Source organism: Phialemonium atrogriseum, assembly GCF_030411735.1.
Source record: "Phialemonium atrogriseum strain 8032-3 unplaced genomic scaffold QBC33scaffold_3, whole genome shotgun sequence".
NCBI lineage: Eukaryota > Fungi > Ascomycota > Sordariomycetes > Cephalothecales > Cephalothecaceae > Phialemonium > Phialemonium atrogriseum.
The window spans coordinates 46612-59554 of record NW_026848140.1 but is presented as its reverse complement, the minus strand read 5'-3'; the positions used below and the strand labels follow the sequence as shown (position 1 = coordinate 59554).

Here is a 12943-nt window from a genome sequence, read left to right as displayed (position 1 = left end):
ACCCACCCGAAGCTAGATGCATCCGAGCCCGGTCCCACAATTTACATCAGCCTCTTTTATTGGCGGTCATAACGCCCCACTTTCCACTCCTCACTGCACCTGAATATTTTTTTTTTCTATCTTAAGCTTGGGAAGTGCAAGTGCGTGTGCGCTCCAGCGACCCAGCATCTTGGCTTCAGCAACAATGGCTTCAACTCCGGTCGCCGACCAGGCGGGACCCGTCAAGGTGAATGGCAACAAGTCTGAAAAGAACCATAAACGAGACAAATCACATTCAAGAAAACGATCACGGCTAGACGACGCCGATGGAAAGGTGGAAGATGAACCGAGGGAGCGGAAGAAGTCCAAGAAGCATGGCGAGGCCCAGCTTAACGGCGACGAGGAGCTTCCCAATGGCCAACATGGGTCTGAGGAGGACAGCAAGAAAAGCCTCGAGAAGCACAAGAAGGCCAATGGACTGACGAATGGCGACGCTCATCCCGCGGTCACGGAACCCAGTGTGGACGCTCCGGCCGAAGATGGAGAAGTCGCGAAGAAGTCGAAGGACAAGAAGAAGCACCGAAAACACGAGAGATCTGAAAAGTCACTCGAACCGAAAGCCCAGGCACAACCCTCACCTGTGGCCGAAACGGAACCGAAGAAGAAACGAAGGAAGGACAAGCACAAAGCAGCCTCTGTGGAGGTAGCTGCCAATCCTGTCCGGCCCTCCTCTGAAGAAGCCGAGCGGGTGGACAAGGAGTCGACGAACCGAGAGAGGTCCAAGGACAAGAAATCGAAGAAGGAGAAGAAGAAGCACCACAAGGATGCCAAGTCTGCAGCAGAAGAGCAAGATAGCACATCCGAAGGAGAGGCGGGCAAGGGCAAGCGGACGAGCAAGGAACTGAGTGAGAAGAAAAGCCGGAAGCTCAGTCCCGACATCTCTGAACCCGATGCCATGGATATCGATACCCCCGAAACAACGACGGCCCTTGGTGCTTCGACTCTTCCGAAGGATCACATCTTCCCCTTCTATACGCAAACAGTATCCCTCTATGTCCCCTTCTACCCCGTGGGGTTCGACAAGCCCATCACAAACGTCACCAGCCAACACCTGGAGCCACTTCTCAACCACTATTCCCCTCTCTTCCGTGGGGTGCTCCTCGGCTATCACAACGTCAACCTCTCCGAGCGTCCGGTCCGTGCCGACCCAAACAATCCGCCGACAGACCGAACTGGCGCCGTCCTGACTTCGGTTGACGAGTATGCTGTCGGCTTTGGCTGGCTCACGGCCGACCTCGACCTCTTTGTGCCGCGTCGCGGTGCCTGGATGGAGGGCACCGTCAACCTCCAGAGCGAGGGGCACATCGGCGTGGTCTGCTGGGACAAGTTCAACGCCAGCATCGAAGCGAAGCGCCTCCCCCAAGGCTGGCGCTGGGTCGACCTCGCCAACAATAACAACAACAACAACAACAACAACAACAACAACAACGGCCACGCAAGGGCAAAGAAGAAGTCGGATGACGGGCTCCTGTCGCCCAAGTCGGACGGCGAGGGCGAGGACGAGGAGGACATGCTCGACGGGGCGGAACTCGAGGTGGCGCAGATGCACACGACGGGCTACTGGGTCGACGGCGGGGGCAAGCGCGCGGGCGGCACGCTGCGGTTCCGCATCAAGAACTTTGACGTCGGGCTGGCGGGCGACTACGGCTACCTCAGCATCGAGGGCACGATGCTCGGCGAGGACGGGGAGAGGGAGCTGGGGGCCGTGGAGCGCGCGGCGGAGAAGGGGCGCCGGCGGAAGCAGAATGTCTCGGGTCTCCTGCGGCCCATGTCGAGGCGCGTCCCCGAGTTCAGCATGACGAGGTTTGGCAGGGAGGACCAGGAGGAGGACAGCGGGCAGCGGACCGAACTGTACAAGGGCAGCCGGCCGGGCACGCCCGATGACTGATCTCGGGCCGAGACGAGACACACGGTTTGATGTGCAAGCTTTGATGTGCAAGCATCGTCAAGCATGGTCAAGCTCTCTCCGTCAACCCGAACGACTAATGAATCGAGCTGCTCCCGCAGGCCTCGCCGAGTCAATGTTTTACTGTCGAGGATGGTGTACCTTACTTAGCTGGATATTCTGCGGGACGCGGGCCTATCCTGCCTGCCTTGAATGGACTTCACTTTCTGTTTCCTTGTTTCAGCACAAACAAATATCCTGTCATCATCACTGGCTACGTATCGCTTTTGTAAAGGGTTGTACAGCCCAACCCTTTTCTTGCCATATAACTAGAGCTCCACTCAGTGTACGGCCGTTTTTCACTCCGTCGTGTACGGCCATATGGTCCGTGCGAGGAATTGAGATCATTCCCATCGCTATCTGGCTTGATTCTATAAACTCAATTCCCTTCAGGCTCCCTCTTCCGCCTAGTCAACCCTACAGAGCTTGCCGTTCTCGTTGGGCAGTCCATCAACACTGCGCACAGCCCAAGCATCGCTCCCAACAGCGGTCACCGCCCAGAAGACCTCCTCGGGATCATACTTCTGCTTGATCTCCAGCAGCCGCTCATAGTGGCTACCGAAGAACGAATGCTGGAAGTCGGGCTCCAGGCGGTCGGCCTCGTTCATGTAGCTGCCGCCGCCGGGGCTCGCGTCCCTCCAGCGCTTCATGTAGACGTTGGTGAACTCCAACCGCAGGGCCATCTGCTCCTCGTCCGTGGTGTCGGGGCCCCAGCCCGTGCCGGCGATGAGGTGGCAGTACGTGTCCCTCCAGGCCGGGGTGACGGCGTTGTCGGGTATCGAGTCGGCGTCGGCGTCCCACCCCGCGGGGCCCCGCGGCCCCATGTGGAACCCGTTCAGGAAGATGCCGTGCTCCTCCACGGTGTAGCGGATCGCGTCCATCATGGCCCGGAACTTGGGGCCCCGCTCGGCGGCGTCGTCCCAGATGGGGCGCGGCCAGAGGCGCGAGCTGCTGGCGAAGCGGGGGAGCTCGACTAGCTCGAGCGGGAAGGAGGCCAGCCAGGCGTCGTAGAAGGACTCGTAGTGGATCCACTCGGGCTCGAAGTCGATGCCCAGCGCGGCGAGGTCGCTGAGGAAGGGGGCGATCAATTCCACGGACTGCGCGATGTCGAGGCCCGGGGCGAAGAAGGGCCCTATGTTGAGCGAGGGCAGCGGGTCCGAGGTAAGGTGCAGGTACGAGTAGGTGCCGGCGGCGACGAAGCGCGGGAAGTGGCTGAAGAAGGAGTCGACGACGGCCCAGAAGGTGTCGGCGCTGAGGCCCAGGGCGGCCGAGTCGATGGTGAAGGTCGACGCCGTGACGGCCACGTCGCGGTAGGCCCGGATCACCATCGACGTCGCCACGCCGTAGGTGCCGCCGCCGCCGCCGCGCATCGCCCAGAAGAGGTCCGAGTGGGGGCCGTCGGCGGTGGCAGAGACGAATCGCCCGTCAGGCGTCACGACCTCGATGGCGAGGACTTGGTCTGCACCGAGGCCGTAGAGGCTGGAGAGGGGGGAGTGTCCGCCTCCTTGGGTGTAGCCGCCGAATGCTCCGATGGTCTTTGACGGGGGTGGCACCAGATCAGTAAGGGAGGAGCAGCTTGGGTTTGGAATTAGGGGTAACTCACCTGGCCTTCACCTCCGACAACCATGAGACCCTTCGTCCGCGCGACCTTGTAAATCTCAAAGAGTTGGACACCGGCGCCAACCTTGAACGCTGGTCCGTTATATCCCGGGGCGGAATAGTTGCCGTAGAAGACAATGTCCTTGAGGTTCTACAGATGTGTAAGTCAGAAACTCGACAACGAAAGCATGGCTTGCTTCCACCGCTGATTCGCTTCAGTGGTTAGAGGGGAATGCGATGGTCATCCATACATGAGTCCAGACGGATAGTGCCCCTGCACCAGAGCTCTTGCCCATGAAGTCGTGGCCCGTGTTCTTGATCACAAAGCGTACGCCAGTGTTGCGGGCAAAGTTGACGGCGAGCTGGATCTGGGCCACGTTCGTGATGTTGACTACATAGACCGGGTAGCCCCCCTTTCGTAAACCTTGTCAGTATTTGTTGCAGTCCAAAGGGTTTGCTAGGCAGTCTTGTGAGGTCCTTACTTGGGTGCATCCATTGGTCTCTATGACAGCCGGGGGCAGACATGTCAAGCCGACTTCGGTCGGCCAGAAGACTTCCAGCGGGTCCTTCATCCTAGACGATTTGCACCGATATCAGTTGGCTGTTCATCTTCCCTCCATCTGATGGGTGCTCCTTCTCCAGCTCCAGTTAGTGACCACGTACCGCTCATACGAGTTAGTCCAATTGGCCGTCAGGACGTCGCAGGCCGCGGTGTCGAAGGTAGGCCCCTCGTAGCACACGGATGCCTCCGGGCGCGGATGCAACAGCTGCCCGCCGGCAAGCTCGTTGAACTTGCTCCAGACCGAGTCTTCCGGCCAGTCTGCGTCCCCGGGGAACACCTTGCACTCGTGACGAGGACCAGTCGGGGCCGTTGCGTTGTAGAACGCGAACAGTCGGGCGACATTGTCATCGAGGCCCTGGAGTGTGGCGTCGGTGAGCTGCACCTTCTCCCAGGCGAAAAGATCCGCCTTCTCCACGGCTGGGCCGCAGCGGGCCGCAGCGGGCTGGAGAAAGCTCCATGCTGCCCACAGCGAAATGGCGTGGCGTGAAAGTGAGTGCATCTTGGTGTTTCTTTTTGCCGTCGAACACGCCAACTGTCAGCTTTTCCAGGTTCACGCCGTCACCTTTATTTCCGTCCGGGCCGTGTGGGAAAGGGTACATTATAAATGCCCCGTGGTTAAATCCCCGAAATCTTACCTGCTAATTGACCCTTGTTGGTTTAAGCTACCCTGTTTCCCGGTCAGTCAACTTTCAGCCTGCACTCCGTCGATAATGCTACCATGATGGGGATCAAGGAACGGTTCGGAAAGACCGGGACTGTGCCCATTGGCAGCCGCATGGGTGGGTTCCGACATGCAACGCGGGGGTCAGCATGGATTGCATATAATAATTAGCCGCGGATAACTGTAATTTTACACAACTCCGCATCCATCTGCTTGGCTTGAGCGGCAAGTTCGATTGGGAGGAAGGAAACGTCTTTGGCCCCAATCATGATCGAGGCCTAGATTTTCAGTTTGTTTCTTTATTGATTACGCGCCAGGGTCTGATATGGATCGCATAAAAGCCCGCGGGACGGGACGTCATTGAGGCTCACTTACGCTTCTAGACTTCCATTTTGAAAACCCCCGAGATAATCGGAAATTACAGCGTAGCATTACCCTCGTGTGATAGTGTGCTGCCAAGGTCAAGTTTAATGCAACTATGGCAACTATGGGGCGCCTCCTAGAGACCATCTCCTGCACAGTCTGAGCTCCTAACCTCTGGATTGAACAATTCTGACAGGGCATACGGATACGGACGAATGCATTCAATAATCAATATTGACAGTCGAAGTGTGCAGTGACCGGGGCCGAAATGGACGCTAGCGATTTGTCTCCCCTACACCGGGACTAGCATCCTCACCCCGGGGAACACACGGCGTGCCTAATAAGGGACCTCAGGTTCAACCCATGCATAGCTTTTCCCTCTCAGCAGGCTGTAGCGCCGTTGCCGCTGAAGTTTCCGGGCTGGTACATCCCATCGAGGTCGCCGAGGCACTCGGCTATTGATTATTGTCAGCAGGAACAGCCACGGGGACCAGGGGACACCGAAAAGGAGCATCTCCCAACACTTACCGACAGTGACAATCGCGAGGTCATTCGTCTTGGCCCAGTTGATCAGCCACGGGGTGAGGGTCCGCACGGTGCCCTCGTAGGTCTCGTGCATGAGGGGGATGTGGCCGTTGCCGCCGGTGCCAGCCGCCGAGAACTGCTGCTCGCTCTGCTGCGGGGTCTGGTTGTTCCAGTCGCCCGCGTCGACGTCGTCGGTGATGACCTTGTAGCCCAGCGTCTTCATCGTCGGCAGGAACTGCCCGCTCGTCTCCAGGTACGGCGGCCGCATGTACGCCGGCTTCTTGCCGATCAGATTCACCATCGCTTGCTCCACCTTCTGCATCTCCTGCGTGATCTGCGCGGCACCCATGCTGCCCATGTGCGGGTGCGTCCTGGGGTAGCGCAGAGTCAGCCACACCCGTCCGTTTCACGGTGGGATCGACGCTCCCGGGGCTGAGCTTACCATGTGTGCGAGGCGATCTGGTGGCCCGACGCAAAGGCCTTCTTGACGGCGGCGCTCTGGCCGTAGATGCAACCGTACAGGGTGCCGGTCCAGAAGAAGGTGCCCTTGGCCCCGGCCTTGTCGAGAATGTCGACCAGCTCCGACGTGTACTGGTACGGGCCGTCGTCGTATGCCAGGGCCAGGACGCCGGGCTTGCTGCACTTGGTGTAGACGACTCCCGGTGACGCGGACCGCCGCATCACCTCGATGGGGCTCTCGATCGGCATTGCGGCCGCACTCGCGGCGAGCAAGAGAGCCACGACAGAGCTGGTGAGCATTTTCGGGGCAGCGTGATCAAGCTTGGAGGTGTAGGAGAGTCGCGCGGTCTTGCTCGGCAAAGATCATGGGGCGTGAGGCGTGACGCATGGGAGGAGTCGTACTTCAGCTATATAAGCCAGACATCCGGACCCTTGGGCCCATTGGCCCCGAACGAGGTCCAGCCACGATGTCGGCTGGATGGATATTGGAACGACTTGGTCTTGTCGTCACCAAACTCGGAGAAACGGAACTCTGGCGGCAAAAATCGCAGCTTAACTTTCGTCCCCCTTGGCATCAATTCATACGATGAGGGACTGCCCACGGACCTGGCTCCTGAGAGGCGTGCCTGGTGAGATCGGTTAATATGGATTTGCATGCTATATGGCGATGCCATGCCCTGTTTTAACCGTCCATCTAAATATCCCGGAATGGCTCAACCCCCAAAATATTTGGGGAGGGGGGGGGTGGTGGTGCTTCCTTTAGCCTATACCATCGTATTAGAGTCTGTTAGTCCGAATACCTTTTGAGCCACACTGCCATCGTGTTTCGGCTTTGTACCTCCCCGTTGCCACACTAACGGATGGACTCCAGGACGGTGGTGCCGAGTTCACGTGGTACTCGGTTCTGAGGATGCAATTTCGGAGATCAACTAGGTAGTCATTGCCATGTTGAGGCAATGGCCCGTTGTGCTCTTATTCTTGTGGTGAGTCTACTGTGTACCTGGTAGTCAAGGCGGCTCAGAGAGGGTTCGGGGGAGCAAGCGTGAAAGATTTTGTCAGCACCAGCTGGCCTCCTATCGTGACCTGCGTAGGTCTTCGGTTCCCTCCATTCTCATTATAGAACGTCGTTGAGAGGGCAAGGAAGACCCCGTCCTTCTATCGCGGTCTTTCTTGCGCTTCGATTCAACCATGTCAGTCAGTTCCATCTTGCAATTGATAGCTTCAATCGACGACCTCAAGTGGAAACGGGCTCTTCACTGCCAGATTACGTTTTCCAAGCCACATCAGTTGGGCCGTTGTAGAACAAATCAGACTCTCAAACTGTGGACTGGAAGCGTTATGAAACTCTGCAATATCTACCTACCTACAGTACCTAACTGGACTTGTCTGTCATCTCCGGCCCACATTTTACCCCTGAATTTGTGCAACTGTGCAAATTTGCCCAGGGATGTATGCAAACGGCGGGGTTGTGCCTGGATGTTAGCGGCAAAATAATCTTCCTTTCCGGCAAAATTTTGTGCGTGTCGGGACCGCCTAACGCGGGGCAAGGCGGGGCAGAATTTCGGTTTATTCAGTGAGTCAGGCTTCTTATTTTCCAGTCACAGCCAGACGGATCTTCGAAACACGCTTCAAACACGCGCAAACTTGAAAACCCCGAGATAGAGTCAACACAAACCTGCCCCAATCATGGCGGATGCTCCCGCCGTATCTGAAGCGGCCGCCGCGGTCGCCAAGCTCCACCTGGATGATGTGACCGGCGAAATGGTGTCCAAGTCCGAGCTCAAGAAGCGCCAAAAGGCACGCGACAAGGAGGCCCAGAGGAAGGAAAAGCAGGCCGGCAAGAGCGAAACCGTGGGCCAAAGCCAGACCAGCTTCAAGGACACCGAGGCCAAGGAGAAGGATCTCACCCCGAACCAGGTACGGTCATAGCAAGGGTGTCTGTGGTCAAGAGTGACCATCGCTGACTGGATGGATCAACAGTACTTTGAGCTCCGGTCGAGGGCTGTTAATGAGCTTCATGCGCAGGGCAAGGCATACCCACACAAGGTAACGGGTTCCCCGACTAGATACTGGAAGACATGCTGACCAATGGGTGGCACGCAGTTCCATGTGACATACGATATCCGAAAGTTCGCCGAGGAGTTTTCGTACCTCAAGAATGGCGAATCGGCATCCGACAAGACCATTCAGCTCGCCGGAAGGATCTATGTGCAGCGTTCAGCAAGCAGCAAGCTCTTCTTCTACGATATCCGTTCCGACGGGGCCAAGCTCCAAGTTCTTGCCCAGGCTCAAAACTCGGCGCCAGACGCCCCTGACTTTGAATCCCAGCATGTCAACCTTCGCCGAGGAGACATCGTGGGCATTCGCGGTTTCCCGACGCGAACAAACCCCAAGAACAAGCAGGGCACAGGAGACTACTCCGGCGAACTGTCTATTGCCGCCATTGAGGTCACTCTTCTTTCGCCGTGTCTGCATCAGATTCCCGACGACCACTACGGATTCAAGAACCCCGAGCAGCGATTCAGACAGCGATACCTCGATCTGATGATGAACGAGAGGTCGACCAACATCTTCATCACCCGGGCCAAGGTCGACTCGTACATCCGCCGGTGGTTCGACGACCGCGATTTCATCTCAGTACAGACCCCCATGCTGAATCTGATTGCGGGAGGCGCTACAGCACGCCCCTTTGTCACGCACCACAACGACCTTAACCTCGACATGTTCCTTCGTGTTGCGCCAGAGCTGTACTTGAAGATGCTCGTAAGTTTGTGTGTTTTTTTTTTTTGTGGTCGTGTCTGAGTCGAGACTCCTCGAGTCGACGCATCAGTCAACCGCACCCCCTTTCCGTTGACCAGTCGCGAGAGCCTCAGGCTCCCTTTCTCTCCTGCGGACAAAGCTTACTGGTTTCAAGGTCGTCGGAGGGCTTAATCGAGTATATGAAATGGGTCGCCAATTCAGGAACGAGGGCATCGACTTGACACACAACCCGGAATTCACAAGTCTGGAGTTCTACATGGCCTACGCAGATATCAACGACCTCTTCGGCATGACTGAAGAACTCGTGTCTGGGTTGGTCAAGCATATCCATGGCTCCTACCAGACCACCTTCCATAACGCCAAGGGGGAAGCGATTTCCGTCAACTGGGAAGCTCCGTGGCGCCGTATTGACATGATTACGTCTCTAGAGGTCCGTGCCTTACTCCCTCGTCGGAACCCTTAGGACGCCTTTGGGACGAATTCTCCGGGCAAGCTTTACTGACTTCAAGCTGTGTAGGAGTGCTTAGGCGAGAAGTTCCCGCCGGCGGACCAGTTCCATTTGCCAGAAACCGACGAATTCCTGAAGCGAGCACTGAAGAAGGCGAATATCGAGTGCACACCACCATTGACCAATGTCCGCATGCTGGACACTTTGGTGGGACATTTCTTGGAGGAACAATGTGTAAGTTTGCCTGTCGCCCTGCTGGATCAGTGGACACAGAACTAATAGCCTTCAGATCAACCCTACCTTCATCACAGGTCACCCTCAGGTAATGTCACCACTCGCCAAGAGCTCTCGCACAACGCCGGGTCTTTGCGAGCGTTTCGAGGTGTTTGTCTGCAAGAAGGAAATCGTCAACGCGTAAGTTGCTGGCCACTTACCACGTGTCACGCGTGTTCCCCGGTTTATCCTCGATTTCCATATCCGGCTAACAGAAGATCCCCCATAGCTATACGGAGTTGAACGTGGCAAGCGAACAGCGGATGAGGTTCGAGGAGCAGGCGCGGCAGAAGGCCCAGGGCGACGACGAGGCTCAACTGGTTGATGAGACCTTCTGCCGAGCGCTCGAGTATGGCCTGCCTCCTACCGCAGGATGGGGCATGGGTATCGACCGCATGATCATGTTCCTTACCGACAATTGCAGTATCAGGGAGGTGCTAGCTTTCCCGACCATGAAGCCCGAGTAGAGAGCTTCGGTGCTGTTGCTGGGTCACGGTACAGGTCGGCGATAGATATTGCAGAAAATACCGCAATAGAGCATGCCTTTCCTCGGTTAGAACACCGGGTTGTTGTTTCTCCTTGTGTATGTATCATCGATGACTGGCCTGCATTTCCGCCCATACATTCACTCCACATGCGGACCAGACCAGAAGCCATGGAGAGAGAGAGGCGCAATCAGCGGAGGTAAGATTATGTCGTCTCCTTGTAAACAAGTGAACAACACTAGGAATCTTTGTCGCATCATGAATACATCTTGAGAGATGATATGGACTAGGGGAACGAAGAAGCGGCCTTCTGAAACAATATGGTGGCCGAGTAGGTTCAGCAGGGTTGGCGTGTTCGACAGTCGTGACAGTGTTGAAGCTTCCACGGTGCCAGGTGACATACCACCTGGCAGGTGCCACTAAACTCCACCGCGTTGGACGCGAAGTAATATCATCAACTCTGCCAATAGCTTCTCCAATAGCTTCCCTCCACCAACCAACGGCGAACTGGATCTAAAAAATGTCGCGACGGCCACCCAGAGGAGAGTATATAGAGACGGTGAGCACCAGCCCCTCCCAGAATCCCCGGCAATACAACCTGGCTGACAAAAGACCTCCCTCAGGATACCGGGAACAAAGTTGCCCGCAAAGCAACCCTCGTCGGGACCCAGAACATCATCCTCGGCGGCAAGACGGTCATCCAGCCCGAAGTGATGATCCGTGGTGATCTTGCCCGCACCATGCAACCCTCTTCATCTTCGGGCAGTGCCCCCGCCAACAACACTGCCGTTTCCATTGGGCGGTACTGCTTCCTGAGCCGGGGGTCCTGCCTGCGCCCGCCTGGGCGCATCTACAAAGGGTATGTGTGCGTGTGTGCTTGTTTTCTCCTTGCCCGCAGCTCCATGCCTCTCCGCGTGTGACATTCCATGCTCACCACTGCCTCGCTTACAGGGCCTTCACCTACATGCCTCTCCGAATAGGCGACCACGTCTTCGTCGGGCAGGGCACCGTCGTCCAGGCCGCGAGCATCGGCAGCCACGTGCACATCGGGCAGGGAGTCGTCGTCGGGGAGTTCGCCATCATCAAGGACTACGCCCGCATACTCGACGGCACCGTCGTGCCGCCCAACATGGTGATCCCCAGCTTCAGCGTCGTCGCGGGGAGGCCGGCGAGGGTGGTCGGCGAGGTGCCCGAGGGGGGCCACGAGGCCTTTGAGCTGAAGGAGCTGTACAAGTCCGTCGGGAATAACCCGCAGCCCATGCCTGTGTGAGGGAACCGCTGCGCCACGAGAATCACTCCCTCAACACCATTCCCAGGGCTGCGACGTGGCCCGGGATACGACTTTCGTCCGCATTGGACTGCTGTCTTCGGGATTCCCTCTTTGGCCATCGATGGAAGGATAAGGCATACGCAGGACATGATATGGCTGGGCTCTGACCCTGCTATACTGAGTGGCTTAGGCCCCCCCTTCACTTGGGTGGTCACACGCATGGCCTGTCCTGCCCTCGACTCGGGATGTCACGAGCATGGTCTGTCTGTATGAGGTCTTATCTTACGCCGCCCGCGCCGGCCGCATAGCCGTCAGCTCATCTGAGCCCGGCAGCATTCCCCCTTTCATAGGCCGGAAAATCGCGCGTTGGAGGGGGCTCTTCTGGGTTGGTTCGTTGCGTCGCGGATCGGTGGATTTGGGCCAGCCAGGTTATACCAGTGGCACCGGTGGTTCGCATGCAGTGCCCGCAACGGAGGTTCATGGTCCCACGCCCTTCCTTTGCTCTCATTCACCTTGATATGGCGATGGGAGGCAAATGTGCAAACCAGGGGGCCATGTACGCCGCGTCGGAGGATCGCTGCCATTATCTAGGACAACCATGCAATACAGCCTGTCTGTCATCTTCCCTTCCTGTCTGCGGTTTCCAACCCCCATCTCCCTCAAGAGTGGCATCTTGGTTTTGACATAGTTGGAACTGGAGAGACGAATTCCCTTGATTGAAACTTGAGAACAAAACTCTGGCCTCTAGAACGACAAGGGGCCGCAATCCGTCTAAACACACTCACAAAAGGAGTGCGTATCATCGCGGTCCTGTTTCTAGGGGGGCAACAAATAACGTGGACACGCGGCCGACTGCCAGAGCCCTGTTCCTTGGCCTTACATACGTATGTAGAACTCGTCTCCTCGCCCCCCAATATTTCCCTTGCGACTCGACGCTGGCACGGCTGTATGTATACCTAGCTTCTCCCATTGGCCAAACACACGCAGATGCAGATCAGAGCCCGTTGCGGCCGTTCCCGTTCCTGAGATCGACGACTCGCCACTCGCCTTCGGCCGTCCTCCTTGCATGGTTTGGGAATAATGCCAAGAGGAGGATGAGGCTCCGAAATCCACTTCTCATGCATACATCCCCAGTGGTCCCGTGTCCTTGTCCCAAACCCCTGGGAGGTTAGTGTAGATCACATTTTGCAAAACGGGGCATGATGCGTTTAATGACGAGTCTGGGCTATATCGAGGAATTGGATGCCCATGGGACGCAACTACCATGCCAAACATGGCTGTTCGTTCAAGGGGCGGCTCAAATGGTCCCGTGGGCTCGGTAGTTGGTTGTGCCAAGTTTGCAGTGTTTACGTCAATGACTTTTCTTCGGAAGCGATCCGCGATGCGAGACTGGCCCGTTCAAATTGGGCTCTCGGTCGGGGTCAAGCGAATGGCAAGCTTCTAGGGGCCCGACCATGCATCCCCGGACGTTTTTTTTTTCTCCCCGCAGGAGCAGCGGCGAATCACCCACCTCCGGCCGGTCCTCTCCGGATCATCTCGCGGCCAGTGGCAAAG

General features: G+C 57.2%; 5 protein-coding genes across 5 annotated transcripts; 3 read left to right on the top strand and 2 right to left on the bottom strand.

Moving 5' to 3' along the window:
- Nucleotides 1-113: 113 nt before the first annotated feature.
- Nucleotides 114-2273, top strand: QBC33DRAFT_525654 (DNA-directed RNA polymerase I subunit RPA43; the record flags this gene model as incomplete). Its single annotated transcript, XM_060426838.1, has 1 exon — nt 114-2273. A coding segment is annotated over exon 1 (1654 nt), but the record flags the coding sequence as incomplete, so codon positions are not given.
- On the bottom strand, nt 2160-5088 carry QBC33DRAFT_215539 (FAD binding domain protein). The gene is made up of 5 exons (XM_060422722.1): nt 4247-5088; nt 4066-4156; nt 3835-3996; nt 3588-3734; nt 2160-3519 (listed from the first exon to the last, which is right to left on the bottom strand). Exons 1-5 carry the CDS (start codon nt 4642-4644, stop codon nt 2392-2394), a joined length of 1926 nt encoding a protein of 641 aa, XP_060286969.1. The 5' UTR covers nt 4645-5088; the 3' UTR covers nt 2160-2391.
- A 462-nt stretch (nt 5089-5550) lies between these two features.
- On the bottom strand, nt 5551-6453 carry QBC33DRAFT_555266 (carbohydrate esterase family 4 protein; the record flags this gene model as incomplete). The annotated part of the gene is made up of 3 exons (XM_060429618.1): nt 5551-5624; nt 5698-6065; nt 6137-6453. The coding sequence occupies 3 exons, from the start codon at nt 6451-6453 to the stop codon at nt 5551-5553; spliced, it is 759 nt and encodes a 252-aa protein (XP_060286968.1).
- A 1222-nt stretch (nt 6454-7675) lies between these two features.
- QBC33DRAFT_525646 (lysine--tRNA ligase, cytoplasmic) lies at nt 7676-10470 on the top strand. Its single transcript, XM_060426837.1, has 7 exons — nt 7676-8070; nt 8134-8199; nt 8257-8916; nt 9068-9343; nt 9431-9595; nt 9651-9775; nt 9864-10470. Exons 1-7 carry the CDS (start codon nt 7840-7842, stop codon nt 10099-10101), a joined length of 1761 nt encoding a protein of 586 aa, XP_060286967.1. The 5' UTR covers nt 7676-7839; the 3' UTR covers nt 10102-10470.
- Nucleotides 10471-10639: 169 nt separating this feature from the next.
- QBC33DRAFT_555264 (dynactin subunit 5) lies at nt 10640-11389 on the top strand (the record flags this gene model as incomplete). The annotated part of the gene is made up of 3 exons (XM_060429617.1): nt 10640-10678; nt 10743-10978; nt 11071-11389. The coding sequence occupies 3 exons, from the start codon at nt 10640-10642 to the stop codon at nt 11387-11389; spliced, it is 594 nt and encodes a 197-aa protein (XP_060286966.1).
- Between the last annotated feature and the right edge of the window lie 1554 nt (nt 11390-12943).

Excerpts from the sequence above, each read along its gene's own strand:
- QBC33DRAFT_215539 (XM_060422722.1), bottom strand. The coding sequence starts at position 4,644 with ATGCACTCACTTTCACGCCACGCCATTTCGCTGTGGGCAGCATGGAGC. Across the intron at positions 3,997-4,065 it reads AGACCAATGGATGCACCCAA|GGGGGCTACCCGGTCTATGT; the intron begins GTAAGGACCTCA and ends GGTTTACGAAAG. Across the intron at positions 3,520-3,587 it reads TTGTCGGAGGTGAAGGCCAG|ACCATCGGAGCATTCGGCGG; the intron begins GTGAGTTACCCC and ends CCCCCGTCAAAG.
- QBC33DRAFT_525646 (XM_060426837.1), top strand. The coding sequence starts at position 7,840 with ATGGCGGATGCTCCCGCCGTATCTGAAGCGGCCGCCGCGGTCGCCAAG. Across the intron at positions 8,917-9,067 it reads AGCTGTACTTGAAGATGCTC|GTCGTCGGAGGGCTTAATCG; the intron begins GTAAGTTTGTGT and ends ACTGGTTTCAAG. Across the intron at positions 9,344-9,430 it reads ACATGATTACGTCTCTAGAG|GAGTGCTTAGGCGAGAAGTT; the intron begins GTCCGTGCCTTA and ends CAAGCTGTGTAG.